Source organism: Drosophila willistoni (assembly GCF_018902025.1).
Source record: "Drosophila willistoni isolate 14030-0811.24 chromosome 2R unlocalized genomic scaffold, UCI_dwil_1.1 Seg167, whole genome shotgun sequence".
NCBI classification, from domain to species: domain Eukaryota; kingdom Metazoa; phylum Arthropoda; class Insecta; order Diptera; family Drosophilidae; genus Drosophila; species Drosophila willistoni.
The window spans coordinates 8,087,250-8,114,732 of record NW_025814050.1 but is presented as its reverse complement, the minus strand read 5'-3'; the positions used below and the strand labels follow the sequence as shown (position 1 = coordinate 8,114,732).

Sequence of the window (27,483 nt, the reverse complement as noted above, 5' to 3'; positions counted from 1 at the left end):
TCCTACTTTGTTCCTACCCCTCTCCCACCCTTTATCTCTCACTCTCTCTCTCTCTCTCTGTCCCTCATACACATTGGCGTTCTTTTCGCAATTGCAAATTGTAAAATGCAACAATTTTAATGCTTTTGCAACTTTGATTTCGATTTTAATGCAAAAAGTTCCCCCAAGTTAAGGAGGAAATGGCAGCAAAAAAAAAACGCATAAGACCTGAGATTGTGTTGCAGTTTTCTTTAGCCCGTTTCACGATTTCATAAATACCCTGTAAAATGCGTAAAAGGGTTTATCAGAGATATGAAATTACTATCTTATATTGGATGAGATTACACCATATATAAATATTTATTTCTATATCTTCAAAGGATTTTTTCACATTCACTATTTGAAAAGCTGCCTAACAGTCGTGAGTTTTGGTTCGAAGAAACTTTTTTAAGATTAATTTTCTTATTTCTAATTTATTTATTTATTATAATTAATTGTTATAATAATACTTTATAAGAAAAATAAACCATGTCATTAAGTTTCAACTAAAAAGGCCATAAATATATTATTTATTTGTTTGGCTAAATTGGCTAGAAAATGTTTGCTTAGGAGGCTACAATAAGTGAAATTTATCAGAAAAATGTTCGGGAAAGTCATAAATCATTCCCTGGATTAAAAATTGTGAACTGTATTTGAATATGTTTTTTAATTATTTTATATTATATGATTTGGTACAATTTACTCTCATTATAATATTGATTCTCTCACTTCATTTAAATGCTGAGCTTATAATAATTTTTTTACTTCAAAAAAAACATCTTTTTATTTTTAATAGAAGATTTTTGATTAACTGGATATCAATAATTCGACACCTTGTATGACATTTATTCTCTTTTCTTATTTTCTTATGTATTTCCTTTTGTGTGTGATTTGCTTCTATGGTTACACCTTCTTCTTCTTTTTTCTATTTTAATATTTTTTTCCGCATTTTTTTTCTTCTTCTTCTTGGCATCAAGTTGAAGTTGGCGAATTGCACTGAGCGGCAAGAACGCAACATTTCCTGTTTGCTTTTGCTATGATTTCCAACCATATTCAGGCAGTTTCTGCTTCATCCTTCTGCCATCCTGCCATATGTGTGTGTGCGTGTGTGCGTGTGTGTCCCTTGCACTTCCCATTTCCATTTCATCTGCTCTGAGTGTGTGTGTGACTGTGTGAATGAATGTATGGAAATGGAATTAGATGGCATGGGTATGGGTCTATGGGATAAATGTCTGCGTGTCTTCGTCTCTTGTAGTCATAGACAACTTCCTATCCCCTCAGGCTGAATGCCTTTCATGCAAAAATATGCAATTTTATCGGTCTTTACAGATTTTTCATAAAAAAAAAGGAAACGGGCCGGGGCAGAGTGCGAGACGAAGTGGTATTTGAGGGGGTGTAGTGCAAAACGCATAGCTTTGAAAGACATTTGCCAAGGAAAAATGTAAATATTTATCATACCGGAAACATGCAGTTCTTCTACCATGTCTACTTTAATTTTTCTATCAAATAGTTAAACCAAAAATATATATATCTAGCTCTTTTTATGTGCGTGTGTGTGTAAGTAATTCCTATTTTCGTTTTCTCTGAAGAATGTCTTTTTAAGCTTTTAGTTAATTTAAAAGTTGAAATTTATTTCGAAATATTTTAGAATTTCCTTCATGCACATGACTCACAGTATTTGCAACGTAAAGTAGAATAAAAGAGATGGCACAAGAAGACGAAAAATAAAAAAAAAAAATGGAGAATTCCCGTTAAAAACGTGCCGACATTTTGGTTGTCAACACGCACACAGTTACACACAAAGCATACACACATACACAAAACCCCAAAAAAGTTGCCCTGATTCCTCTGTTTACTATAGAAAAATGTCAGAGCTCTCCCTGGTCCATAGTTAAACTTTAGTTTTATGGCTGCAATTTAGTGAAATTGTATGTTTATTTTAGCTTCAACGTCTCTCGTCTCGTCTCGACATTGTTTTATTTCTGTCAATTGTTTAGCTTTAGACATGCTACATACATATATACTTATACAAAGTATGGTATATACATGCGATTTAAACAACTCTCTGCTTAGAGCAAAAGATATATATCACCACTCACTCCAAAACAGGCCATCCACTCTTGGTAATGTAATGTGGCCAAAAAGCAGCAAGCAGGAAACAAAATGCTGGTACAACAATTGTTAATGAGCCCCACAAGGGCTTAGAGCAGTTCATATCATTTGTTATGTCTTCCCGGTTTTGTTTTGCTTTTTGGTTTTCTGGTTTTTTTTTCCTCCTCTTTTTCGCTGTTGTTGTTGTTGTTTTAAATGGCAAATTACAAGCCAGGACAATACAGCACACAACATTTAAGGGCAGGGCAGGGTAGAACTGAAGTGGGCAGTGCATTAAATTAACACCTAAAAGGTTGACAGATTTACACTTTGGGCCCAAAAACCCTCTCGCACACATACACACGCACACGGACACGCACACACTCATGTGACTGGGAAAAATCTCATCATATGCGTTAACAAAAGCAGTTTAATTTCGCAGGATTAGCATTGTAATGTGATGGAAATGATATGGTAATTTGGGTTACGCAAATTGTCAAAGGGTTACCAAAACAAAAAGGTATCAAAGCAAAAATACCAATGGGTCATCAGTCTATTAAAAATGAATCTATTTAAACTGAGCGAAAATTGCATTTTCATTTTTGAAAATGTTTTTACAAAAGATGAAAATCAATCTTTAAATATTTCATAACACTTTATTTTTCAACTCCAGGAATTTAATATAAAGTTGATGACGCTAATGAGAGGCAGTCCTTAAAAAACTATTAAGTATGGAAGAGTCATTTAGCGAGATAAGCTATCCCTTTGATTAAGATCGATTATGACTTATTTCCCATTCTATTTTTGCAATTAAAATCTCTGTCACCCAATGATCGATTAAGAGTCTTCTCTTTCTACACTAAAATCTTTCATGTATTTAGTGAAAAATGGAAATGGGACCTTAATGTGCTAATCAATTAGCACCAATTGAGATGGTCAATGGGAGTTGTTCTTATCACATGCGGTAAAAAAGGAAGTAACTTTAATTGTCTTTCTAACTGCACCTATTAATATGGAACACCTGTTGTGTTAGTAGAATGGAGACAAAAAGCGAACAAATTACATTAAACTTTATTCGTTAATTGAGCAAATTACTTTGTGGAAAAAAGTAGTAGAACAAAGTTGTCGTCAAAAAAGAGGTGTCTAATAAGAGACACTGCAAAACAAAGCAACAATAATGCCAGCTAAATATATTAAACGTCTTTAGTAATAGGCAAAACTTAAACACAAACAAACCTGACTATTTAGTCTCTAATGCTAAAGTAAACTCATGCCGACATCTTTAATGGACAATGGCACAATATGAATTTTGAAAGGTACATGTTTTAAAATGGTTGCATATATACTTTTTTCTTTTGTCAAAACATTCTGTTTGCGTTACATTACATTCTGATATTTTCTCACATGGGCCCTCAGGAAATCCCTGGCGTGGAGTGGGTATCATACCCTTTCCACCCACCTGTCATCAGGTTTGCTTTTCGAGTTGCTTGTGGAATATTTTGACATTTTTCAAAAAATTTGTTGCTCTTTGGCTATCTTTTGGTGGTTTATGAAAACGAACAATATTTTGTGCTATTCTTTTTTTTTGGCGTTTTGTGAAGACCACGGCCGGTTTTCCCGTAACATAAACAGGCCCACATATTTGAAATTGAAACGTAGATACAAAAATGTTTGAAATTTTCGATTGTCTCATTTTAAATTGTCGCGAGTCTGAAGAAAAAGTAATTTTTTATATCACATGATTTATGAAAATAATATATTACTCATACGACTTATTGGTAGTCAAGCATATAAACTAATATAACAAATTCTGCGGCAGAATATGATTTCGAAATAAGTCTTCTTCTTATAGCTATGGCAATTTGCAAATCCCAATTCAAAATACGCTCTGCGATAAAAAGTTTTATCGTCATTAGCAGCTTCAATTATACTTCCTCTCATTCTAAACTTCTTCCGTAGCAACTAAAAATCTGAGCCGAAGGGTTTTGTTTCTTTTTTCTTTACACAACATTTAAGGCATCACCATAGGGCAGCTCTTATTATCAGCTAAGCACATAAATGAATAGTTAATGAAGTTCTTTGCACTAGTTAGTTCAAACTGATTCAAACCTCCATGCTTAGAACTCTGATCTGCTCATTTTCTTCCTCTCAGCATCACCTTATTTCGCATAAAAGGCAGGGCAAAGAAGAAAAAAATTACTAGAAATGGAAAAAAGAAATCAGGCAGACAGGCAACAGTTTTGCACCTGGACCAGCAAAAAACACAGGTAGTACAAAGTGGGTGGCAGGGGTGGTTGAATGGGTCGTTGCCAGGTTAGGCCCACATTTACGGGTACATGAACGAAACAAACCGGCGCCCGGATGCATTGACCAAAAGCTATTTAAGGATGCCACGCTCTGATGCGTTGCACAGTTAAGACCAGAACTTGCCAGCGGAAAGGTGGACTGCGTCTGTGTGTGTGCAAGTACGTGAACGTTTATCTATGTGTGTGCGTGTGTGTGTGCGTATGCGGTGTGTGACGTGAAAGGTGAAATCTTTTATAATCTTCAAGGTTTAGAATTTCTACACTTTTGAAAATTTCAATTTAATGAGATTCGAAATTTATTTGCTTATATACGTAGAATTAAAATTTAATTAAAATATTTAAGCAAGAAGAAGAAGAAGAGTTAAAGAATTTCGTGTTGCATTAGAAATATTTAATACAAAAAGAGACATTTTTTGAAAAGTCATTGGATGTTTGGGACAATTCCAATTTGCTTTTCAAGTGTTATAACTCATACGCACTGTGTTACCCATGCGGAAACGGAATTTTCCCAGCTTGAGCTTAATTTTCGTTTATTTCGAACTTTTTCTCTCACTGTATACACTAAAGACTGTAACTTCATTTTGGCCAACTAAAAGTTAATTCGCAATTTCATTTTTTCTTGCACATTTTGCAGATATTTTCACATCAGGAGCAGCAGTCCAAGCAGCAATCCAAGCAGCAGACCAAGGATAAGGCGTGAAGGTGCATTTATTATAGAGACCACGTCCAGTGTATAATATTTGAAATCAAAGCATTAGGGTATGACCATGCCAGTGCTAGACGTGCCGCACAAGTTAACCCAGAGCACTACAGCTGTGAAAATGAAAAAGGAAACCAAACCCAGAAACAGAAACCGAAACCGAAAAAGAAAACTCACAGCACTGGGCAAGCGGAAAAGGAGCATAGAAGCCAATTGATAATGATGACAAATCTAAATCGAAAATCAAATCGAAAACCAAAAACAAAACGACACATTTACTCTATATATTTTCTCTTTGGTTCCTTGATGTGTTACATTAGAAACATTTGTGCTGCAATTGTGCAGCAGCAAATGGCAACAACGGAAACGGAAATAGATGAAACGGATGCGGATGCGGATACGTATGGGAATGTGGATGTGGATATGGAAATGGAGGTGATAGCGGATACGGAAACGGATGCCCGCACTATGATGATGGGAATTTGCATTATAAGACTGATAACATTAAAAAGATTTCTAGAGATTTCTTCTTCAACACACAAAAGAAAAACTAACATCAACGACAACAACGACGATAAAGAAGACGAAAATGACGATGAAAATGAGGTTGAGGAGAACGAGGAGATGGAGGAGGAGGAGAAGGAGAACGACAAACACAATCAATGGCAATCAGCAAAGCGACGACATCAACTATACACGCATCCACAATCCTGTTGGCGACACCAGCTGACGCCTAGCACGATGATAATGCTCTTGCTGTTGCTATCCTCACACTGGCCGGATTGTTGCCAGTGCCTGCAGGGTGGAAGTAACACGGTGAAAACCAAATACGGCCTACTACGGGGAATAGTAGTGCGCTCTACGCCATCGCCATTGGTGGAAGCATTTCTGGGTATACCATACGCCTCGCCGCCGGTGGGCAGTCTCAGGTGAGTGCTTGGTGACAAAGATTACGAGTATATATATAAATACTCACGGTGTGTGTGTGTGTGTGTGTGTGTGTGGAGGTACGACGACGGGGTCACCACATTGGCGCCATCATCTATCTTGGGAGTTATCTCTCTCTCACTCTCTCTCTCGTTTCCACTCGCTATCTTTTGGGTGACTCTGCGTTTGGCAGGGCAAAAGTTTTCTCCACCAACTTTATGCAAAACAATTTTAATAATTATTCTTATGAAATATATGAGTGTGTGAGAGTGTGTTTGTGTGTGTGTGTGTGTGTGTGCGGTCCCCATTGCTTCCTGTGCCATCCTGCTGTTGCTCTTATCCAGCTCATGCGGAAGTATTTACGCCTCTCTGGACATTATTTTTAGGATTTAAGGTTCCCAGCAGCCGCAACATCAGCATCATCAGCAGTAGCAGCAGTAGATTTTGTAATGAAGCCAAAGTGCTACTTGGAATTAATCCACAACTTATTTTACAATTAACAATTACCCAAAGTTTGCGACAATTTGGGATCCAAACTTATTAAATATGCGGCATCCGAAAGAAAAAAAAAAAGGAAAAAGCGAAATTTTCTGTTGTTAAACACAAAGAAAAGCAAAAATTATCCCTCAACTTTGGGTGAATTTAAAATTTAAATGAACTCCACCAGAGAGACAGTAAAAGTTTGCTGCAACTTTTAGTTTTTGTTTCATTTTGTTTAACTAAAATCAACATCAATTACATATACAAACTATATACTATATATTTGCAAAATAATTTTTCCGTTTTGATTTTTGTGCGAAATGAAATTGTTATTGATATGCCGTGTCTATAAATAAGTGATTTTTAATTAAAAATATATATTTGCAATAAAATTGAATTTTACAAAGCACAAAAAACTATACCTATATATATATATGTTTATGTAAATATCCGCATAAATATATATACATATATATATAAAAACAGCAAATACATACATGCATTTCGATGTGATGATTATGACTAATATTAAAATGACATTAGAATTGATTGCCGAGTAAATTTATTTATTTAAAGACTACATTGTGGGAGATGATTTGTAATTTCAATTTCAATTTCATCAATTTGACAACTAAGTAAATTTAAAACAAAATTTTATTACACCACTTAGTTCATATTTATATAAAATAATTATAGACAATATTTAGACAAACGAAAATTGTTAATTTCCGTTCAAATATTTGAAATGAAATTCACAATTAAACAAAAAAAAATTCATAGACGGATCCAGAAGGGGAGTCCTGGATACCCCCCCAAAATTTCAATATTTCGAATCATTTTCTACTTGTTTCTGCTGTCCTTACGCCAAACTAGTAAATCTTCATAGTCGTCGGCCCAAAAATTTATAAATTTTCCAAGTCAAACATTTTAATGATTCAATTATTTTTTCACTAACAATTTTCTCAACAAAAAGATGCCAAAGATAAAAATAAATTGCTAATTTAAATAGTATTTTATCCAGACATTCCTCAACAATTAATATTCGTAAACATATTATATAAGTTTAAGACTTTCTTAAGGATTAACTTAAAATTTTAGTACTTCTTTCTTTATAGCCGAAATCGTCTGTTGGACAAACTAGAAAAATTCAAACAGCTTAACTCTATGCCTCTTAAATCTAAAAATTAACATACAACTTTTAACTTATTTATTTTATATTATTTAAGCTAACACAGTGGAATCTTTAAATTCAGAATCCTCTCATACAATTTATAAAATTTGACGTAATTAATTAATTAAATATAGTTGTCAAATTTTAAATATAGAAAAAAGAAATGGATCGGCCTAAGTAGAGGGGCACATTTTCCAAAACCTTAAGACTCTAAGTGATAAGAATTTATTAAAACTTTTGGTGATATCAAAGACAGAAAAAGACATTCACATTTTGTATGAATAATCAAGCAAATTATTTTGTGAAAATTGTGAAATATTTTGCCACAAATGGTTTCAATTAGCCAAATGAGAGTTTGCAGCGTTAACCAATGCTTTTCATGTTATTCTAACTAAATTACACAATTAGTGCCAACAGTTCACGCTCACTTTTCAAATAAAATATTCAGCAACCTTTTGCCATAGACCTCATCCCTCTGCTCCTCTCTCACCTCAATTAAATTTGCACCTTCCTAACTTACACAATGGCAAGGTGAGAGTTGCTTCCACTTTACACCTTACCTAACACAGGCCGCTCAGTCACCTCACATTCTGCATTTGAGCCTCACACAAAAGTTCGATAAGCCATTTAAGCATTTGATGCCATTAAATGGCAAACGAGTTGGTTTCCCCCGAAAAACCCAAGTTTGCGGAATATTACAAAAGTTTCGTCCTTTCCCAGGCAAAAGTGCTAGCAGCAGCGGCAGAAGCAAGGGAATAGTAGGTACTTGAGTATAGTATAGAAAATTTTCTTCCCCAAAATACGAAGACGAAGAAGTGAAGTTTTATGTGACACGCATGAACAACAAGTGTGTTTGATGATGTGATTGGATGAGATGTACTTCAACCTAACCCACTCTTTACCACACTCCAGTTTTGGCCACACTTTTCGAAGAACGAAAATTGTTCTTTAATTACTTCCTGTGGCAAATGGTATATGCCCATCATATGACAGACCCCACCCCCCTCCCATTCGACACAGACCAGCCCCATGCCATGCCCCATTCCTATATACATTCACACCCATATACCATCCCGAAAAAGTCAATGAAGTTGTTTATGAATGCGGTTCATTATCATGCAGCAACAGATGCCAAAAACGTTGCCACAAGACTTAATCAAATGCCAATGAGTTGGAAAGCTTAGAAATGGTCATGACTTGCTAACAGGAGCGCATTGAAACACTACTAAAATTTGACTCTAAAAAATTTTGAAATATTTTCCCACAAATGGATGACTTTTAAGCAAATTCTAACAATTAATTAAGAATAGGAAATAACTAGAAATCATTTCAATTGAATTCGGTTCGTTGTTTTTTAATACGCAACTACTTATATCATCCATTCTCACATTGAGTGTGTTTAAAATCTTTCAAAATATGATTTCTAATCTTTAACATCGTTAAACTGGTTTCTACCAATATACATAGTGGCATATGTAAATATCCGAGATACTGAGAATATTTTAAAGAGAAACCTAGAGGTGTAAATCCAGTTTGTCCCGTAAATTATGCATCAAGATTTCGAAGTACCTTGAGTACAGTACACAGAAAAGAAATTCTTCGTATGTCTATTGCATACTTAAGGGGGGTAAATATACCTATGTGTACCTAAATAAACGCCTACTAAGGCAAATGGTCAAATAGACGTGTGCTTTGCTTTTATTTTTTTAGGGCCCCTTTGGTCCAGTCAAAGCACAATGTGGTCCTGGCTATGCTCCAGTGTGGTCATGTGAATGTGAATGATATTTGACGAATTTTTTATACGGTTGACCGAGATGGAAAAGCTAATTAATCATTGCGGCCAAGCGCATGTGTCGCCAAAGTTCCTAATCAAAAATTCACAAAATATTGACAACGAAAACAAAACCAGAATATGAAACGTGAATTTCTTGTGGGACCGTTCTGTGGTTTTAGATTTAAAATCTATTTTAGTTGATAAAAACAAATATAAAAATAAAGTTTTTTTTTTTTTAAGGTGGTCACCATTTATTTGTTTAGCATTAAAACGTTTGACGTATATGAATATTTAGAGGTACATATGTACATACATACATATATATATATTCAAGTGATATATATATTTTTCTTTATGTACGTTAGGGAAAAATTTTTAGTCAATTATAAATGGAAAATATATGCACATCGCAAGGCTTTAAAGGATTTAGACATGAATTTCACAATTTTATTTTGCCATTTTAATTCAATTAGATTGTCTCTATGTATTTTTTATGCTTTTGTTAAAGTATTTTGTTACGCTTAATTAATTATTTTCATTTACTCATATTATATGACTATTCGTTATTATGAAACTTGTAAATTATTTAACAAGGGAATCAAATTTCTGTCAAAGGAATGAAGATTGCAAATCGCAATGATTTGGGAATTTTGATTTAACACATTTGTATATTTAAATCGTCTTAACTTACAATTTATTCATATCAATTGCAAAGTTTGACTAATTAATTCAATTTATATGAAATTTTTGTTATTCAATCAATGTGTGTAAAACGAACTCTGACTAAGAATATTTAATGCAAAAAATGTTTCCCTTTAGATTATTAGATTTGGAATTTATTTACAACATTAATGCATAAATATTGTATAACTGCAAATGCAAATAATCAATGCTTTCTAATGCAATAACAATATAAAAGGTCATTCATACAAATTGAAGTTGTGAATTAAAATAAAAGGCCTTAAGATTGTAAAAAACTCGGGAATTAAAGTTCTTTTATGCAGTAGGATATGAATATCTCTATATTACTCTCAAAGCAATAAAAATCAGATTAGAAAAGTTGTGGTTGTTTTTGCAACAATCAGTAGTTTGTTTGATCAATTAAGGAATAACGAATGTTGGAAAATGAAAATAGCAATTGTTTGAATGTGATGCCAAAAAGTATGCTATGCTTAAATTGATTTTAAAATAAAACATTTAGTTTGGTTTGCTCGTTAACTTGCTCCATTCAAAAACAAAAAACAATAATGGCAACCAAAAAATTTTGTTATATTCTTTTATAAATTATTAAATTCAAACTTTTCTTGCACACGAAAAACTATTAATTTCCTCCTTTGTCTGTACAGGCAAAGCGAAAAACTTTGAAAACTAGGTCTGTGTGATGGTGTGTGTGTGTGTGTGTGTGTGGGAGAGTGTATTTAAGTGTTTTGAGTGCGGGTACCCACAGTCACGTAGAACTGAAAAATTATGCTCGTTCGCAAAATGTGAGCTTTTTGTTTATGCGGTTCATTGTTGTGTTGGCAAAGGCATAAGCGTTAGCCTTAGCTTCTGATGGGCCATCATGGATGTGCAAGCGGAGGGATAAAACAATAAAAACGTTTCGCGTCAATTATCGTGTCATAAAATCAACATAGAAAATCGTCAACCCACACACACACACACACACAAAGAGAAGAGATATAAATTTTTCGCTCTCATGTCTTTCATTTTGATCGATGGATTTCAATGCGAAACAATAAAAATGAACAATTAATCAAAAGCTGTTTCCAATTTTGGATTGATGGCCAGTACTTAGTTTCTATGCCTGGCGAATCCTTTCCACCACAATTCACACACACACACACTCACACCCACATTAAGTTATATATTTACTACAATTGTCTTGGCTATTTTTGCAGATTTATGCCACCAATAACACCATCAACGTGGAAAACAGTACGTAATGCGGATCGATTCTCACCCGTCTGTCCGCAAAATGTGCCCATACCACCAAATGGGCCAGAGGCTCTATTGGAGTTACCCCGCTCACGACTCGCCCAGCTGCGACGATTATTGCCGCTGCTTAAGAACCAATCGGAAGACTGTTTATATCTTAATATCTATGTGCCCTATGAGACGCAACACCTCAGACGTAAGTTTAAAACTTAAGATTTGACGAAATTTAATCCAAATTCAAGGCATTGTAGCTATCAATTCCGTAGTGCATTGCAGTTGGTACTAGAAAATACTGCAAGCGCTGCGGACTTGCTAACTCTGATGACCATAAAACCACCTAAAAGCAATTCCTTAGATAAGTTACGGATCTTGGAATGTCAAATCGGGAAAATGAATCCCCGAAAGTAAAGTACAGTTTGTAGCCAAAGTTTATACAGGAGAATTCTATGTTTTTGGAAGTCTATTGCATACTTTAGGGGGCAAATTTCGCCCAATTGTACACCTTCATATCCGCCTATGCTTCAAATCGTTTGCAAATCTAAAAGAATATTTCTCAAAAAAATCAATAGGTTACACAAGCGAAAGACCCAATCAGGAGACCGATTCTACAACAGCTGAAGATTCCGCTGAAGATAGTTCACCAAAGCTATCGACTGTGGTCTTTATACATGGCGAATCGTATGACTGGAATTCGGGTAATCCCTATGATGGCTCTGAACTGGCAGCCCATGGTAATGTCATTGTGGTGACAATCAATTTTCGCTTGGGTATCTTTGGTTTCCTTAAAACTGGAGGCAAAGAGAGTGCCCAGGGTAATTTTGGTTTAATGGATCTGGTTGCCGGTTTACATTGGCTCAAAGAGAATTTACCAGCATTCGGTGGTGATCCACAGAGTATCACACTATTGGGCTATGGTACGGGCGCTGTGCTAGCCAATATATTGGTTGTCTCACCAGTGGCAAGTGGTAAGCAATGGAGAAAAATGATTATAAATGGGAATTAATCAATGAATTTTCATTTCTTTTTAGATCTTATACAGCGCACTGTATTGATCAGTGGATCGGCATTGTCTCCTTGGGCCATACAAAAGAATCCCTTGTTTGTGAAACGTCGTGTAGCCGAACAGACTGGCTGTCATGGTGATATGCTCTATGATGATCTAGCTCCCTGTTTACGTACAAAAAGTGTTGCTGAATTGCTGGCAGTTAAAATTGATCACCCACGGTAAGAAAAACTCTTTAAAAATAAAAAAAAACTGGCATCAGATGGTAGTGAAAGGTGGAAGACAATATTTTTCGTACTTTCTTTAACTTGCAACGTGACTTGAGCTTATCTTAAGAGCCTTTACTAGTTGCTACATAGGCGTTGCTTTCCTCAACTTGCTACGTGACTTAAACATATACTTATAGGAAGCCATTCATGCGAAGGCATGTGCCATGTAGTCCCCCATACCATTAAGTTGCACAATAGAATTTCACCAATTGCTTCTAGACATTTTTGTTGGAAATAAAGCAATTGTCGATTAGTCAAAATGTACCTACATACATATGTGAGTGGATGTGTCTGTTGCTGCTGGCTACAAGCCAAAATGCCAACTGAATTCCGACTACTACTTACCTATGTTATCTGTCCCAAAAACCTTGATGCACTAATTACCTCTGGTAATTTGATGAATCTGTTGTGCATTCCTAATTGTGCAGTTACTCAGGTATAATCTAGTTATGAGAGAGATTGTCCTTACTGGTTGTCAAGGAGCTGACCACATATTTGAAGAGCTAAATACATGTCACACGGTTTTTGTTTAATTAAATCCCATGTAATAGCCTCAAGTCTATTTAATGGAAGTTAAAGCAAAATGTTTGTTGATTGTTGATGATTGTTCAAATATTCTTCTTAGAACTCATTTGTTTTCACAAAGAAATACTTAAAGCTGTGAGGAAATTATCCTTTGTTAAAACCTTATTATAAACTAGATCTCCCAATATTTACTTAAGATTACTGATAATTTCATTTTTTTTAGTCCATATTATCATTAATTATTATTTAATATAATTAAGACTAGAAGCACACAAAACAGGAAAAAAAAAAAAAAAACAATTAATAGTTGAGTTTTCAAGTCAATAATAAAGAAAGAGTTCAGAAAAGTATAGATCCGTAAATTTGACCCGTTTATGATATTTAAAGTATAATATTGATATAATTTTCTAATTAAACAGATGGAACTTCCAATTCTAGTGAATTCTTTTCATGGAACAATACTCTTCCTGAAATAAAACTCTACTTTTTTGCTACTAGAGTTCATCAATTCAATCTTTTCAAAATTTAGAAATTCACAACTTGTTAAAGTCGGGTTCTTTTTAAGAAAGTTGGCCATCGGGTTAGTTTCAATGTGCCTGCAAAGAAGAATTTTCGAAATAACCAAATTGCACCAAATATGCGCGAAAAGTTTCTAATCAAGACAGTTTAAACTTTAAAGTCTGTTTATAGCACATTTAATTTATGATTAAAAAACTTTTTAGAAAACATTTTCGAAAATATTACGGCCTTAAAACTTTATAAGTATCTTAAGCTGCGGTTCTTACTTTTCTCACTTTTCTTAACCAAGTCCTAAGTAAGACAAAGAAACTTGTCGTTCTGTTTATGGGCCAAAATGATTCATGAGTTTTGTTACAAATATTTACATAAAGTGCAAACATTTGATTTATTTAACTTACTAAAGATTACATAGGCCGATTTAAGTTCATTAGGTCTCTTATAATAGTTTAGAGGTGTTAATCACGGTCCTGTATTAATTTTTTGTCCACCACTAATTTCCAATATTAGCCATTTCTCAGTCTTAAAATTTATCTTACTTTATTTATTATTCTCAATTAATTTCCAATTCAGTTTCCTGGTGGGTTTTGCACCATTCGTGGATGGAACTGTCATATCGCCTGGTGCCAATCCCATGGGTAGCACCACTCTACCCATGGGCTCAGCTATTGTTAGGTAAGTAAAGAGCAATTTACAAAATGTTTCACAACTTTGATGATAATCTAAAAACTCATTGTCATTGTGTCATACAGTACTTCAGGAATTGAATATGCAAACTTTCCGAAACGTGACCTCATCTTCTGCCTTACATCTGTGGAATCCTATCTGGACTTGAGTGCCCAAGACTTGGAATTTGGTTTTAATGAAACGCGACGTGATCGCATTTTACGCACTTTTGTGCGCAATAATTTCCATTATCATTTGAATGAGATATTTGCCGTCTTAAAGGTGGGTTAATACTTAAAATATATATACTTAACTTTATTAACTCCAATCTCTTACAAATAGAATGAGTACACCGACTGGGAGAAGGCCATACGCAATCCTTTGAGTTCCCGCGATGCTACTTTACAATTTCTAAGTGATGGTCATACAGCATCGCCATTGATTAAGTTAGGGTATATGCATAGTTTGCGTGGTGGTCGAACATATTTTTTGCATTTTAAGCATAAAACGATCGAAGAAGAATATCCACAGGTGGGTTAAATATAAACCATTAATGGATTTACCAATTAATTCTATTTTATTTTTAATGTTATTTAGAGAACTGGCTCAGTACGCGGTGAAGATGTCCCATTTTGGTTAGGTCTACCCGTTTCACCGCTTTTTCCACATAATTATACAACACAAGAGCATCAAATTGGTCGGCTTATGCTGCGTTATCTATCCAATTTTGCCAAAACTGGGTAAGAATGTCGAAGAGAGTTAAAGACAACTGAGTTCGGTAAATTAATAGAGTGATTATTTTGTATTTGTAGAAATCCCAACCAATCTACGGCAAATGCTCCATTACCTCAACAGGGTCTAAGCAGAGATGCTTCAGTGGCGACTTCACATCAGCTACAGAAACGTTCCACAGTCCATGCATCTGGAGCAAGTGAAGCCATGAGCCTGGCTGTTCTATATAATCAACGTCGCAGCAATGCCATGCACGAGAAACGAGGCTATGTTAGAAGACGATTGAGGAGTAACGATGCAGGAGCTGGAGTTTTCACCCAATTGGGCCTGGGCAATGGTGGGGACACAGGCAGCTACGATGGCGATGAATTACCATTCTGGGATGCCTACGATGTGGTCAATCAATTATATGTAGAGTTGGGTAAGCCAAATTTTAAAGATTTTGTTCTTTTTGAGATGCATTCTTACTGGTTTTTCCTCTAGGCAACAAAGCCAATATACAAAGTCATTATAGAGGACATAAGCTATCCATGTGGCTAAATCTTATACCCCAATTGCATCGCCATTTTAACATTAACGACCAATCTATGCGGCATCATCAGTTTCAGGACGATATGAATAATAGAGATCTCTATGAAGGTTGGTACTCCGTCATACGATCTTCCCAAAATCTCAACTTCATTATAATATTTATTTATTTTGTAGGAGTTGTTCGACCTCAACTGCAGATAAAACCAGCGGATGATGATAATATTCTGCTCATACAATCAACGAGGACGACAACTCCGCCACCAGCTCCATCCAAGAATCATAGTCCAAATGCCACACAGGCCGTGAATGCAATAACCACGGGAGTGACCACTACAGGTACCAAAATTTTGATTATGCTTTGAGAACCTTGGGTATTAGCTGGCTTAAAATGTATCCCTCTGCTTTTTACTACAAAATGATAGACAGCTCAAATAATGTGGGCAACAGGTTGTCTATTGATTTGAGTTCTGCACTAAACTTTAATGGTAGGGCCTTTGATTTTTGCAAATTCATTTAAGCGCTGAATCCATATATATTTAACACAAAGAAATAATAGAAAAAAAGAACCAAACCAAGAGGACTTAAAATATGCTAGGACTAGTTGAGAATTATAACTAAATGAAGTAAAATGAAATAAGCAGAGCATACCATAAGGCGCGTGTCTATGAAAAGTGTGTGTCTATATGTTTCTAATATTTCTTGCAAAAATTGTCTTCTACCTCGCTTATAGCCAAGATTCTATCAAATTTAAGAAAGTCAAATTTTACCCAAACTTAATGTTCAAAACTTTTTCATCTTTGTTTATTATTCTATTATGTATTACTCACATAACTTTAGGCACATAAGTTAGGTGGACTCGTTTTTTGATCCTTTCGTATCTCTTTCTGTATTTAAGTTTCCAAAATTTTCATTCTGCGACCTTTTTGACTAAAACTGTTTACATATTCTTTGCAGAGTGCAATATTGATGGTGCTATGTCCGTCTCCGAATTGACCACCACTCAAGCGCCTAAAGACAATCGCACTGGTCAGACAACACGCTTGGAAAATCAAAAGGATTTGGCCACTGCATCCACTGGAATTATAGGGAATCTTGAGTTACTGCGTCGCTTGAGCGGCAAACAGTTTCAGAGTTATACCACAGCCTTAATAGCCACTGTGGCAGTTGGCTGCTTTTTATTGATCCTAAATGTTCTGATCTTTGCCGGAATCTATCACCAAAGGGAGAAACGTGCTCGGGATGCCAAGACAAAGGAAGAATTACAAGAAGGCGATACGAGCAAGAATTCCAGTGTCCTTAAATTGAATGGCGATGGCAGTGATGCCTATACGTTAAGTGGTGCGGTAGTTGATAGCAAATCGGGAGGCAGTGGAGCCGTGGCAGGTGTGGGCGTTATCTTTGGTGAATACAGTTGCTATGATGAGAAGACCAAGCAAATGAAAGAGGAGAAACTATTGGTGGAATTGCCACCAGCATCAACATCTAGTGCTGGACAAACATCTCTGATGATGGATAACTGGGGACCGTGCTCGACGAGCACTTTAGATCTGCTGAAAACGAAACCCATAGAAATGGTGACTTATAATCCATTGCCGACGGTTATAGAGACAACATCGGGGTTGAGCAGTAAACGTGGATCATTTGTACTGGATCCCGGCATGCAGTTTCCAAGTCCACAGCAATTCGATTATGCCGTTCAATCCTCAGATCAAATGTCTTTTAAGGCCATTGAAGAAGCCGTTAAGGCGGGGGTAACAAGTGAAGCTGATATAATGCGAGATGATGATATACCTGAACCACCGCCACCACCCAGGTCCTTTCTAGCTGCCCAACAGCAGCAGCAGCAACAGCAACACCAGCAGCAGACTGGAATCCTGCGTCAGACCACCTCTGGCGGTGGCACGGTACCAAGTTCAGGGACTAGTGGAGGCAAAAAACGTGTACATATTCAGGAAATCTCTGTCTAACCTAATATACCCTCCCAACTCTACTCGTATATACCTAAATATAGTACTAAACTATCTATTTCTGCCCCTCCCCCAACCTGATATATACTCGTTTGATTTAGTATTCTTCCTAATTTCAATTCCTCACTCCAACCCTTTATAGACAATGCAACAAAATTAAAGTGGGGAAATAAAATCATTATATAATTATGTATGTATGTTTGTACATTATGTAAATGTTCCTTGTAGTGGTATATATTATATGTAGCATTGATTTTCCTTACCTTTTCCTTAACCCGCCCAAAAAAATTGTTATTTGTTGTTTTTTCACCTGCCCCACATGCCTAGAAAATCCCTATAACTAAATAATTATATGTTATATGTGTGTATAGTTTATTTTAGGATCTCGTATTGCATTTGCTTGTTATTTAATAATTAGCGAAATCAAAAATAAATAAATATATACTTATATGTGACAAGCTTTTAATTATTTATAAAAAACCAAAACAAAATGAGAAACTAAAAAACCAAACAAACAAAAAACGAATAATAATAAAAAAAACTAAGTACTATAATAAACAATATTGTATTTAATGTATTGTAAAATATTGACTCTATTTGTATGAAATACATATGTAATAAAAAAAAACAAAACCAAAAAAACATTCCAAACTGGCGATTTTAATTAGTTTGGTTTCAAATATCACACGTAGGCAACCAAAACGAATCCCCTCTGATGGTAAGTCTAGACCAGAGCTAATTGCTGAGACTAATTAACTAATTTAGACCTCCATGTCCGGAGCACCTTGCTATATAGCATCCCAAAATTTGTATCAGATTACTTGACTGCTTAATATTATTTGCCTAGACAATGATAAATTCCTATAAATTCAACCCAAATACAATTTCTATGCAGTTCGTATAGGTTACTGAAAAGTATTTTTTGAGATTTTGCAATTTGTTAAAGAGTTATTTACCAACGATGACTTTACTTTCCAAGTACTGACATGACAATAATGTGTCTACAAATAAGTAAAGTGATTTATTTGAGATTTAATGTTTTAAACTACTTATAATGTACATACATACATATATACATTAATTTAATGGAAGTCAGAATATTAAAACATTAGAAAAATGTTGAAGTTTGAAGATGTTTTTTAGGACATCTTTTATAAAGTGGATATCTCCACTTATTAATGACGAAAAAAAATAATGTTCCCATACTTTCAAGATATTTCTTACGCATTTGGAATTAACAATATAGGAATTCAAACAGTTCCAAATGGTTCCCTTTTGTCTTATAAAATGCTTTACATTTTATAAAACTTGTACTGCAGATTTCAAAAATTTCAGTTGATTTGATTTGAAAATTAGACAGGTTCCACTTTTATTTGTTTGACTTTTTTTAATTTTGGTCCTTCAGCTTCGTCCTTTTTCCGCTTGGTTGTCTGCTTCTTTTTGGGTGATTCTGGGATGGGTTCGGTTTTAATTAATTCTAAAATAGCATCTAATTCCACATTTAGTTTGTTATCCTCCTCGGGTTCGTCGATGTCAAACTTGATAGATTTATTCTAGGAATTCAAAAAATATAGTTACATAGAAATATTTAAATAAAGTTAATAAAGAACTCACCTGTTGCTCTTCCTCCAGTAACAATTCACCCTCTATATAAGGCATGACATTACTAATATCAAAATCTTTGATGCGAAACTTGATATCTTGATCCATTGTTATACCTTCTCGAGTCTGTTTCTTGTTGGTGAACCGAATGGTTGTGTTAAAGACTCTGTATATAACGGCGCTAACCTGATGCTTGGATATGTGCCGAACCACACCATTAAGAACTGCACCAGCCACAGGGCGAAACACATAAAAGTCCGCATTGATAAGCAAATGAAGTGTAGGATCATCTGACCGCAAGGCTGCAGTGTGACCCAAAACCTTTATATTCTTGATTCCCAGCACAATTCCTTGTAGATTGGCATTGTAAATGCCCACCTTTGTGCGGATGAGGAGCTCGTGTAGGGCACTTTTAAAACTGGCCATCCCATAGGGACCCATTGAGAGATGCATATCGGTGTTGATACAACGCACACAGGACTCTGTATTGGCTGCATACTGTTCAAGCTCCTTTGAGGAGAATTTTGTATACTTCTGCAGGATCTTTGCCATTTATAAATCAGAAGAAATTAAGTATTTCCAAAATTAACAACCACATGAGTTGGGCAATCGTATATCGATTAAATTCAGTGTGGCCGTATTCATCATGATTGTACAGCCCTGACTTATCGATAGCAATTTGGAATCTGGCAGCAATGGCTTAATGTTTTTGTTATTTTTTGCAAATTTGTTCAAATTTGATATTATTTGCAACAATAAATAAAAAAATAGTTATTCTCCGAAAATGGCTGAATTTGGAACAGATTCTGGTGGTCGGCTCAAGGGCGTAACTATCGTCAAGCCTATTGTTTATGGCAACATTGCCCGCTCGTTTGGAAAAAAACGGGAGGAAGATGGACATACACATCAATGGAAAGTATATTTGAAGCCCTATTTCAACGAGGACATGTCGATATATGTGAAAAAGGTGCACTTTAAACTTCACGAGAGCTACGCTAATCCCAATAGGATTGTGGTAAAGCCACCCTACGAAATCACGGAGACCGGATGGGGTGAATTCGAAGTGGTCATCAAAATCTACTTTAATGATCAATCCGAGCGACCGGTGACATGCTATCACATTCTCAAGCTATTCCAATCGCCTGTAGTCGATGGCGAGCTTACTTCATCCACCACCATGGATACGAAAAAAGGCCTAGTATCGGAATCATATGAAGAGATTGTGTTCCAAGAGCCCACCCAAGTTATGCAGCATTATCTGCAGTTATCCGAACAGAGTGCCAATGGAGTGTCTAGCCATGATACAGATTGTAATTAAAATTTGACTATATAGCCATTCATGATTTTAATATATTTCTTTATTTCAGTTGAGGAAAAAAAGATTAAAACACTGGACAATATTGTAAATGTTAAACAAAAGGTCAAAGGCGAGATAGTTAGTTTAAAAGACAAACTAAAATTGGCTCGAGAAACGATTTCGAAATTTAAAGTCGAATTGGCCAAGGTGCAAAAGCCGCCCGCGTAATCCCCCATTTACATATTTAAGTACTGCTACTTAAGAACTGATTCTAAAATAAGAATGTCCAATTTCAAAATACATATAATATATAATTGATTTAACTATTTCGTACAACAAATTACAGAAATCTCCTATAACTTAATCATTGTAGTTTGTACCTCACTTTCTGAAACTTTAATATGTATATAGTATATTGACTTCATTTCCGACTCCATTTAGAATGAGTTCTTATACTTTTGGTTTAATTTTTAAAGCAAATTTACAAGTACTATGCGTTTATAGCAATGATTAAACTTCCATTTAGAGTCGATTTTTCATAAGTTAATGAATTATATTCCTATTAAATTATTATTCAAATTCATTAATTGCTTTCTAGCTGGTTTGTAGACTATTTGGAAACGACAACATAATTTTATAGTTTTATCCCGCTTCATCCTTTTATGCGAGTTTACACTGTAGACACCCGCACATGATCATGTACCTTGATGGAACCAGTTCCGATCAACAGAAGCAGGTACCGAACTCAGTGGCACCCAGCGTCACACAGTACCAGTTCCAGCATCCGCGATAAAATACTATTGTTTATTTGCTCTGCTTGTTGTTGTTTAAGTGGTGCTGCATGTGCAAGTGTCGTATATATCGTCGGTTAATTAAAATGAACATTAATTTTAACGACTTTTTTTGTTATTAAGGTAAAATGCATTTCCATTATAAGCACAATGAATGAATCTTTCGAGTGAAAATTTCATAACTGCGCAAACGCAACGCAACGCGCATCTCAAAGGGATAGCAATTGAGAAGAAAAAGAAAAAAACGAAATACTTATAGACAAGGTGATGGTTAAATATGATAAATTATAATTGAAGGATTTCATTTTAAATTACATTTTTACCTACATCTTACACCTTAGAGCCAACTCTCAGCCTCCCAATGTCGTCGTCGTCGTCGTCGCTGCTGCTGATGATGCTCTTGCTGCTTCTGCTGCTGCTGACGTCGAAGCTTGAAGCAATTCCGGTTTTGTCCTCCACCTCGCCCTCGCCTGGCGTGCGAATTCTTCGCTCGTCCGAATCAATTGTGGCGCCCCTTGATGATGAGGTGGTCTTTGAATGCGAGACCAGTTTGCCGCCGGAGCGTTTCGAATGGAGCTATAGCAATACCTCCAGTTCCTCATCGGCCATCTCCAGCAGTTTTATCTATTTGAGTTCTGTGGCAGGAAAGGTGAACATCAGCCATGAATATGCCATTTCCCGATTGGCCATTGTCGTGAGACCAGAATCATTAGGTGAATATCGCTGTGTCGGATGGTTTGGTCCATTGGTGGTAACTTCGACCATAGCCCGCTTAGATTTGGCTTCGATTAGTTTAGCCACGAAAAAGGAATCTCATTTAAATTGGCGCACTGCGCCAGGAAATTCAATTATTTGGCCATGTGGCCAACAGGTGCAAGCCAATCCCCTGGCAAGTTGGTCATTTTATAAGAATGGCAAAGAAATCCAACCTCTTAATCACAATGGAACCTTAATATTAAATAATATTTCAAGTGAATCCAATGGCGTATACTCGTGCATGGCCACCAATACTGCCTCCGGAGTGAGATTACCCATTCCCAGTTCTATGGAATTGCACGTGACCAAGCAGGAAGGTAGCAAATCACCATATTTACTGTTTGGACAACCAACTAGGCAATCAGTTACCACAAGAGAAGGTCAGCGCCTTCTTTTAGTATGTCCTGGAGTCGGTTCTCCGCCCCCCATACCTGTATGGAGTAGTCCCAATGTTACCGCCGCTGTGCCCAATAAACGCAGTAAATTACTATCGTATGGCTTGGAAATAAATCCCGTACAAGTAGAAGATGCTGGCATTTATATTTGTTATCTGGATAATGGAATACGTCCACCTCTGGAGCTATATATCAATGTGAGAGTGGAGCAGGCTCCGGTTATTGTCCAAGCCCCCTGGGCTGGAAGCTTAACCAACGAAAGTGATCGCCTGCAACTGGAATGCCAGGCTAAAGGTGAACCTAAGCCCACAATTTACTGGCTACTCAATGGCAAGAGAAGTCACGAAGTGAATCAATCGCAATTGCTATCAAATGGTCGATATCTAGTATTAAAGAAGGTCCTTAAAGAACACGCCGGATATGTGCAATGTTTTGCTCGCAATCATTTGGGTGAGCATAGTGCTGGAACATTGCTTCAGGTTAATCCCAAGCTAGTCAATGAGACTGATTTAGTTGTGAGTAGACCACAACGTCCGAAAAAGTTACAGATAATGGTTCCACCATCGGCTCCAAATGTCACCCGCTTGTCCGATGAGTCAGTAATGCTTCGCTGGCATGTTCAACGTAATGAAGGATTGCCCATTCAATTCTTCAAAGTTCAGTATCGTCTAATCAATGAGGGCAAGCGTAAAATGTGGCAGACGACCAATGAAAATATACCTTATGGCAAACCCAAATGGAATTCAGCACTTGGAAAGAATTTCACTGCTTCGGTGACTAATCTAAAACCTCAACGGACATATCGTTTTCGTATTATGGCCGTGTATTCCAATAATGATAACAAAGAGAGCAATACATCGGCCAAGTTCTTTCTACAACGTGGCTCATCTTTGGAGCCCATGCCGGTACCAGAGCTTGTAAAGATCGATGAGTATTCGGAGACAGCTGTGGTGCTTCATTGGCGCCTTTCGGATGATGCGGATGAGCAATCGATTACTGGCTATTATGCCTACTATCGTCCTTCGTCGTTTGCTGGAGAGTATTCGAAAGCCACCATTGAGGGGGCGAAAGCACGAAGCTTTCACATCGGCAGTTTGGAAGTTGGCACCATTTACGAGTTCAAATTGCAGTCGTTTAGCGCAGATTCCGCTTCGGAATTTAGTGCACTTAAACAAGGACGAACACAGCGGTCGAAGCTAACAACTACGGAGCAACCCATACAACAGAAGGGTGGAGATCGGAATGTTAATACCACTCCGAATCATAATGAGACCTATAGCCTAAATCCATTGCTCACAGGCACCATAGGAGGAGGAGCTTTACTCCTGCTTCTACTTATCGCTTTCAGTTTTTGTCTGTGTCGCCGCAAGAATCGAAACGGTGGAGATGGAAGAAATTCTCAAAACAAACCGCGTTTAGCAGAGCTACGTGAAGATTTCTTACCATTGGCCGGTGGAGGAGTTCCTGGTAGTAAGCAGCGTCAGCGTTCGCGTCACATTCACATTACCCTGAATCCCCTCGATCAGCAGCAACAACAACCATTAGATGAGAAGAATACAAACACTAATTTAAACTCCCCACACCTTGAAGCAGATCCGGAATTGGTGTATTTTCAGCGACAACAACAAAATCATCCCACGACATACGACTATGATCATGGCCAGAGACGTCTATCGTCATCATCGCTAAGGCGTTCACAACGCACCCTGGAACGTACACCGGGCAGCAATAATAATCTTCAGCAAATCGGTAGCGAAACCACAACCACCGGGCAGCGAGTTATCCTTAAGCGTCCACGTCTATCGAGTCGCTCCGAGAATCTTTCGTCGGGAAGTCTTAACAGCGTGGGCGTGTAAATCTAAACGTGATCTTTAGTCTATATGTAATACATAGCTTATCTCTAGATAATGCATTTGTCTTCAGACAGAGCTTCTCCTTATCTCTGAGATGAATTAATGTATTATTTACCAAGTATACATATTTCTCTACCTCTACTTTAACTTTAATTTCAAAACGACAACGCGCATTGCACAAGTTGAGAAACTTTTTATATCTCTAAAATAGAAATCTCAACTTTCGAATCAACAACTCCACGAACAAATCTAATACGAAAAGTGATTTAACAAAGACAAACGAACAAAATTTAATTTAGAAATTAAGACAAAACATCCGAACATCAGGAAATACATCCTTAAATAAGAGGATGGTTAAAAAATAAAACAAATTAGCCATATATAAAAGCAGTCTGATATAATCATAACAGTTTACTATAGGGAAATCCTGTATTTTTTATATAATTTAAAAAAAAACAATAACTGCTTTTTTGCATATTGAAAATGTACTTAGAAATTTACAAAAATTGTCGCTCTGTTCTCAGTTGTGCATGCATGTTTTATAAATTTACACAAGATATAAATTACAATTTTAAGTACTTAATTAGATATTACTAGACTGTGTTTATCTAAAAACCCTATTGGTCTATATTTAAGTCTTCCATGTTTTGACATAAGTTCAAATTCTGTACTGATAGTGTTTTAATACAAAAAAAAAAAGACAATAAAAAAAATTTCCCTTTTTTTTACTAAATAAACTTTTATTAAAAAAATAATCCTTTAGATTGTAGAGTGAGATAAATTTAAAACCCGATTTTAGAAAGTTTTTGCGATATAATTTACTTAGTCTCCACAGTTTGAACGATCAAGATTTTTTTCTTAAATGGTTTTATTTTTAAAACTCGCCCGTTTAAAGAATTGCTTAAATGTACGTACAAAAAATCAAAGCTATTGTTTAAAGTCTCACAATAGAAGAAATTTTTAAGACTTTTCTTAAACTATCGATATCTCAAAGTAATTTTAATCACATTTATTATAAAAGAGTATATCACATAAACAAAAATTTGTATTTTTTACAAATTTAGTAAAATATATTTCGTTCACACAGAAGTTTTGCAGCCCTAGCTACGCCCCAGATTGGCAAAACAACTGGAACTAGTTCGTCAAACTGCAAAAACGATGGCAACTTTGTCAGCTGTCAGCTAAAATAAAATATAATTGGGTCGCCAAAATTTCTATTAGCATTCTTTTATTTTATTCAAATCATTTATTTTGCAACATAAATTTTAAATGAGTTGCAAAAATTTCAAATCACAGACGGCAATGCACTAAAAACGATTGTAAGCAGTAGGTAGAGTTGCAGAGTGATACAGAGACATGCTGGTTCCACTTTTTTTTAGTTCAATTCATTTCATTCTTGCAGACAAAAGAAACGTAAAATTTTCAATTGGATTAATACACACCATGTCGAATCTATCGGTGGGTCAGATCATATTGGACGCTCAGCGTATGGCCAGTCGGGTCAAGGACTTGGATGTACTGGGCACAGCCTTGCTGGAGGAGGCAGAGACCAATAATCGGTTTGTGGAGAGCCTTCGACAGTATCAGGATGATATTGAGTCACTCAATCGCATTTCCAACAACAAGACCAATGCCGATATGGTAAATCGCATCCAGCAGCAGAATATTAACAGTTCCGAAATTCTCAAAGAGAATCGTGAGCTAAAGATCTGCATTGAGGATTACGAACGGGCCATGGAGCTAATGATGCAAAAGTATCGGGAACACACAGTGACCAAGGTGCTGGATAGTAAAATAAATTTCAAGGAGCTCTATAACGAGCGCCTGTATCAGGTTATACGGGATCAACGGGAGAAAATCAATGAGATGGCCGCCGTCATGCAACGGGCAGCCACTGTGGACGATGATTTGGTGCAGCGGGAATTGCAGACCATATCTCAGTTGCGTCTGGAAAATGAAACGCTACGCGAATTACTGCAAATATCTCGGCAATATGGTTCAGCTCAACGGCCCATAAGAGAAATGGATCATTTGCTGGAGGAGAAGGCAGTGCAAACTGATAGCCAAGCCGATGATTCAGCTGATGATCTATCCATATCGGGGGCATCAGTAGAGAATATGAACAACAATTCGGTTATACAAATATATAACAATCCGGAGCCAAGCAAAACGCAAGCGCTCTCAATTCCGCCGACACTGCCAGTCGATGAGGATCAACAGCAGCAGCAGCCGCAGCAGCTAGTTAATCCAGTTGTGACCAATGAGAATAATAATGGACCCGCTGCGATAACAACGACAACGACCACAACGTCACCATCCCCAGCACCCGTTGCCGGTGATGACCAACAAACAGATCAGCATCAGAATCAGGCACCAGCGAACAATCTAACATGATAGACGCCTATTTCGGTTCCATTACCGATTACGGCAATACATCAATCCTTGTCATTGTTAATTTTTAATATATGCCTTTTGCTTTCATTTTTTGTTTCACAAAACACACTTCCTCACCAGCTCATATATACACACTCACACACATACATACATACATAAGAAAACATCCATCTATATATACATACACATGGATACTCTGCATTAGTTCTTAGCAACTAATAATCTTTAAGTAATTTATACATAATAACAGGAAATTACACACACACACACACGAACGTACAATATGTATGTATTCCGTGATCTATCGTCTTTATGATTTCTGAATAAAATTCCATAACTTGAAACATATTGTTAGTACTTTTATTCGGTAAACAAACTAAGAGCGAGATAATATATGACTTTATTAAACAATTTAAACATTTGTATAAGAAATATACAAGATATATTTTGTATCTGTATGTGTAGGGCTATAAACATGAATGAAATCGATTGTGAATCTAAATTAATTGCAAAAAATACCTATATATTTTAGTGTTTCTTCGGTGTTCTTTGGGTAAATTAATGATTTTGCAACTGTTACAAAGTGTTTGCGAGACAAGATCCTAATTTAATCTTGTTGTATAATTCCAAGTCTATCACTTTAATTAAACGAAAAGGACTAACGATTCGTTATAAACGAATTCTGGGCTAAAATGGTTTGAGATGCTGTCATTTTGCAATAAATGGCTTGCTTTCAGGTGGTTTAAGCCATGGGAACATTTCTCCCTATAAAGAATCTTTTGAA

General features: G+C 36.1%; 5 protein-coding genes across 10 annotated transcripts in view; 4 read left to right on the top strand and 1 right to left on the bottom strand.

Moving 5' to 3' along the window:
* The window catches only part of LOC6644143, a 38,424-nt gene extending 20,411 nt beyond the window's left edge, over positions 1 to 18,013 (top strand). Inside the window, exons 1-13 of one of the 2 annotated variants that reach the window (XM_023176760.2) lie at positions 4,600 to 4,637; positions 5,050 to 6,044; positions 11,366 to 11,598; positions 11,972 to 12,367; positions 12,431 to 12,626; positions 14,289 to 14,390; positions 14,468 to 14,663; positions 14,724 to 14,912; positions 14,979 to 15,121; positions 15,194 to 15,534; positions 15,597 to 15,752; positions 15,819 to 15,980; positions 16,599 to 18,013. In XM_023176760.2, the coding sequence (XP_023032528.1) occupies positions 5,335 to 6,044; positions 11,366 to 11,598; positions 11,972 to 12,367; positions 12,431 to 12,626; positions 14,289 to 14,390; positions 14,468 to 14,663; positions 14,724 to 14,912; positions 14,979 to 15,121; positions 15,194 to 15,534; positions 15,597 to 15,752; positions 15,819 to 15,980; positions 16,599 to 17,611 (3,837 nt within the window). In that variant the 5' untranslated portion in view covers positions 4,600 to 4,637; positions 5,050 to 5,334 and the 3' untranslated portion in view covers positions 17,612 to 18,013. Of the gene's footprint in view, positions 1 to 4,599; positions 4,638 to 5,049; positions 6,045 to 11,365; positions 11,599 to 11,971; positions 12,368 to 12,430; positions 12,627 to 14,288; positions 14,391 to 14,467; positions 14,664 to 14,723; positions 14,913 to 14,978; positions 15,122 to 15,193; positions 15,535 to 15,596; positions 15,753 to 15,818; positions 15,981 to 16,598 lie in introns of those variants that run through there. The other variant, XM_002066988.4, reaches the window with a different exon arrangement.
* Positions 18,014 to 18,559: 546 nt separating this feature from the next.
* On the bottom strand, positions 18,560 to 19,844 carry LOC6644409 (DNA-directed RNA polymerase I subunit RPA43). Its single transcript, XM_002066987.3, has 2 exons — positions 19,226 to 19,844; positions 18,560 to 19,164 (listed from the first exon to the last, which is right to left on the bottom strand). The coding sequence occupies exons 1-2, from the start codon at positions 19,763 to 19,765 to the stop codon at positions 18,964 to 18,966; spliced, it is 741 nt and encodes a 246-aa protein (XP_002067023.1). The 5' UTR covers positions 19,766 to 19,844; the 3' UTR covers positions 18,560 to 18,963.
* An 84-nt stretch (positions 19,845 to 19,928) lies between these two features.
* Positions 19,929 to 20,874, top strand: LOC6644408 (YEATS domain-containing protein 4). Its single transcript, XM_002066986.4, has 2 exons — positions 19,929 to 20,523; positions 20,581 to 20,874. The coding sequence occupies exons 1-2, from the start codon at positions 19,998 to 20,000 to the stop codon at positions 20,736 to 20,738; spliced, it is 684 nt and encodes a 227-aa protein (XP_002067022.2). The 5' UTR covers positions 19,929 to 19,997; the 3' UTR covers positions 20,739 to 20,874.
* Positions 20,875 to 21,262: 388 nt separating this feature from the next.
* On the top strand, positions 21,263 to 24,989 carry LOC6644407 (interference hedgehog). Its single transcript, XM_002066985.4, has 2 exons — positions 21,263 to 21,565; positions 21,643 to 24,989. The coding sequence occupies exon 2, from the start codon at positions 21,663 to 21,665 to the stop codon at positions 24,306 to 24,308; it is 2,646 nt and encodes an 881-aa protein (XP_002067021.3). The 5' UTR covers positions 21,263 to 21,565; positions 21,643 to 21,662; the 3' UTR covers positions 24,309 to 24,989.
* A 446-nt stretch (positions 24,990 to 25,435) lies between these two features.
* On the top strand, positions 25,436 to 27,043 carry LOC6644406 (FGFR1 oncogene partner 2 homolog). Of its 5 annotated transcripts, none has more exons than XM_047010704.1 (2): positions 25,436 to 25,624; positions 25,708 to 27,043. In XM_047010704.1, exon 2 carries the CDS (start codon positions 25,749 to 25,751, stop codon positions 26,697 to 26,699), a length of 951 nt encoding a protein of 316 aa, XP_046866660.1. In that variant the 5' UTR covers positions 25,436 to 25,624; positions 25,708 to 25,748; the 3' UTR covers positions 26,700 to 27,043. The 5 variants fall into 5 exon arrangements, with proteins under 5 accessions (XP_046866660.1, XP_046866662.1, XP_002067020.1 ...); XM_047010706.1 differs by having other exon boundaries at positions 25,685 to 27,043; XM_002066984.4 differs by having other exon boundaries at positions 25,436 to 25,631.
* Positions 27,044 to 27,483: the final 440 nt, after the last annotated feature.

Coding starts and splice junctions, on each gene's coding strand:
- LOC6644406 (XM_047010704.1), top strand. CDS start 25,749: ATGTCGAATCTATCGGTGGGTCAGATCATATTGGACGCTCAGCGTATG.
- LOC6644409 (XM_002066987.3), bottom strand. CDS start 19,765: ATGGCAAAGATCCTGCAGAAGTATACAAAATTCTCCTCAAAGGAGCTT. Junction 19,165..19,225: donor TACTGGAGGAAGAGCAACAG/GTGAGTTCTTTA, acceptor TTGAATTCCTAG/AATAAATCTATCAAGTTTGA.
- LOC6644407 (XM_002066985.4), top strand. CDS start 21,663: ATGTCGTCGTCGTCGTCGTCGCTGCTGCTGATGATGCTCTTGCTGCTT.
- LOC6644408 (XM_002066986.4), top strand. CDS start 19,998: ATGGCTGAATTTGGAACAGATTCTGGTGGTCGGCTCAAGGGCGTAACT. Junction 20,524..20,580: donor GTCTAGCCATGATACAGATT/GTAATTAAAATT, acceptor TCTTTATTTCAG/TTGAGGAAAAAAAGATTAAA.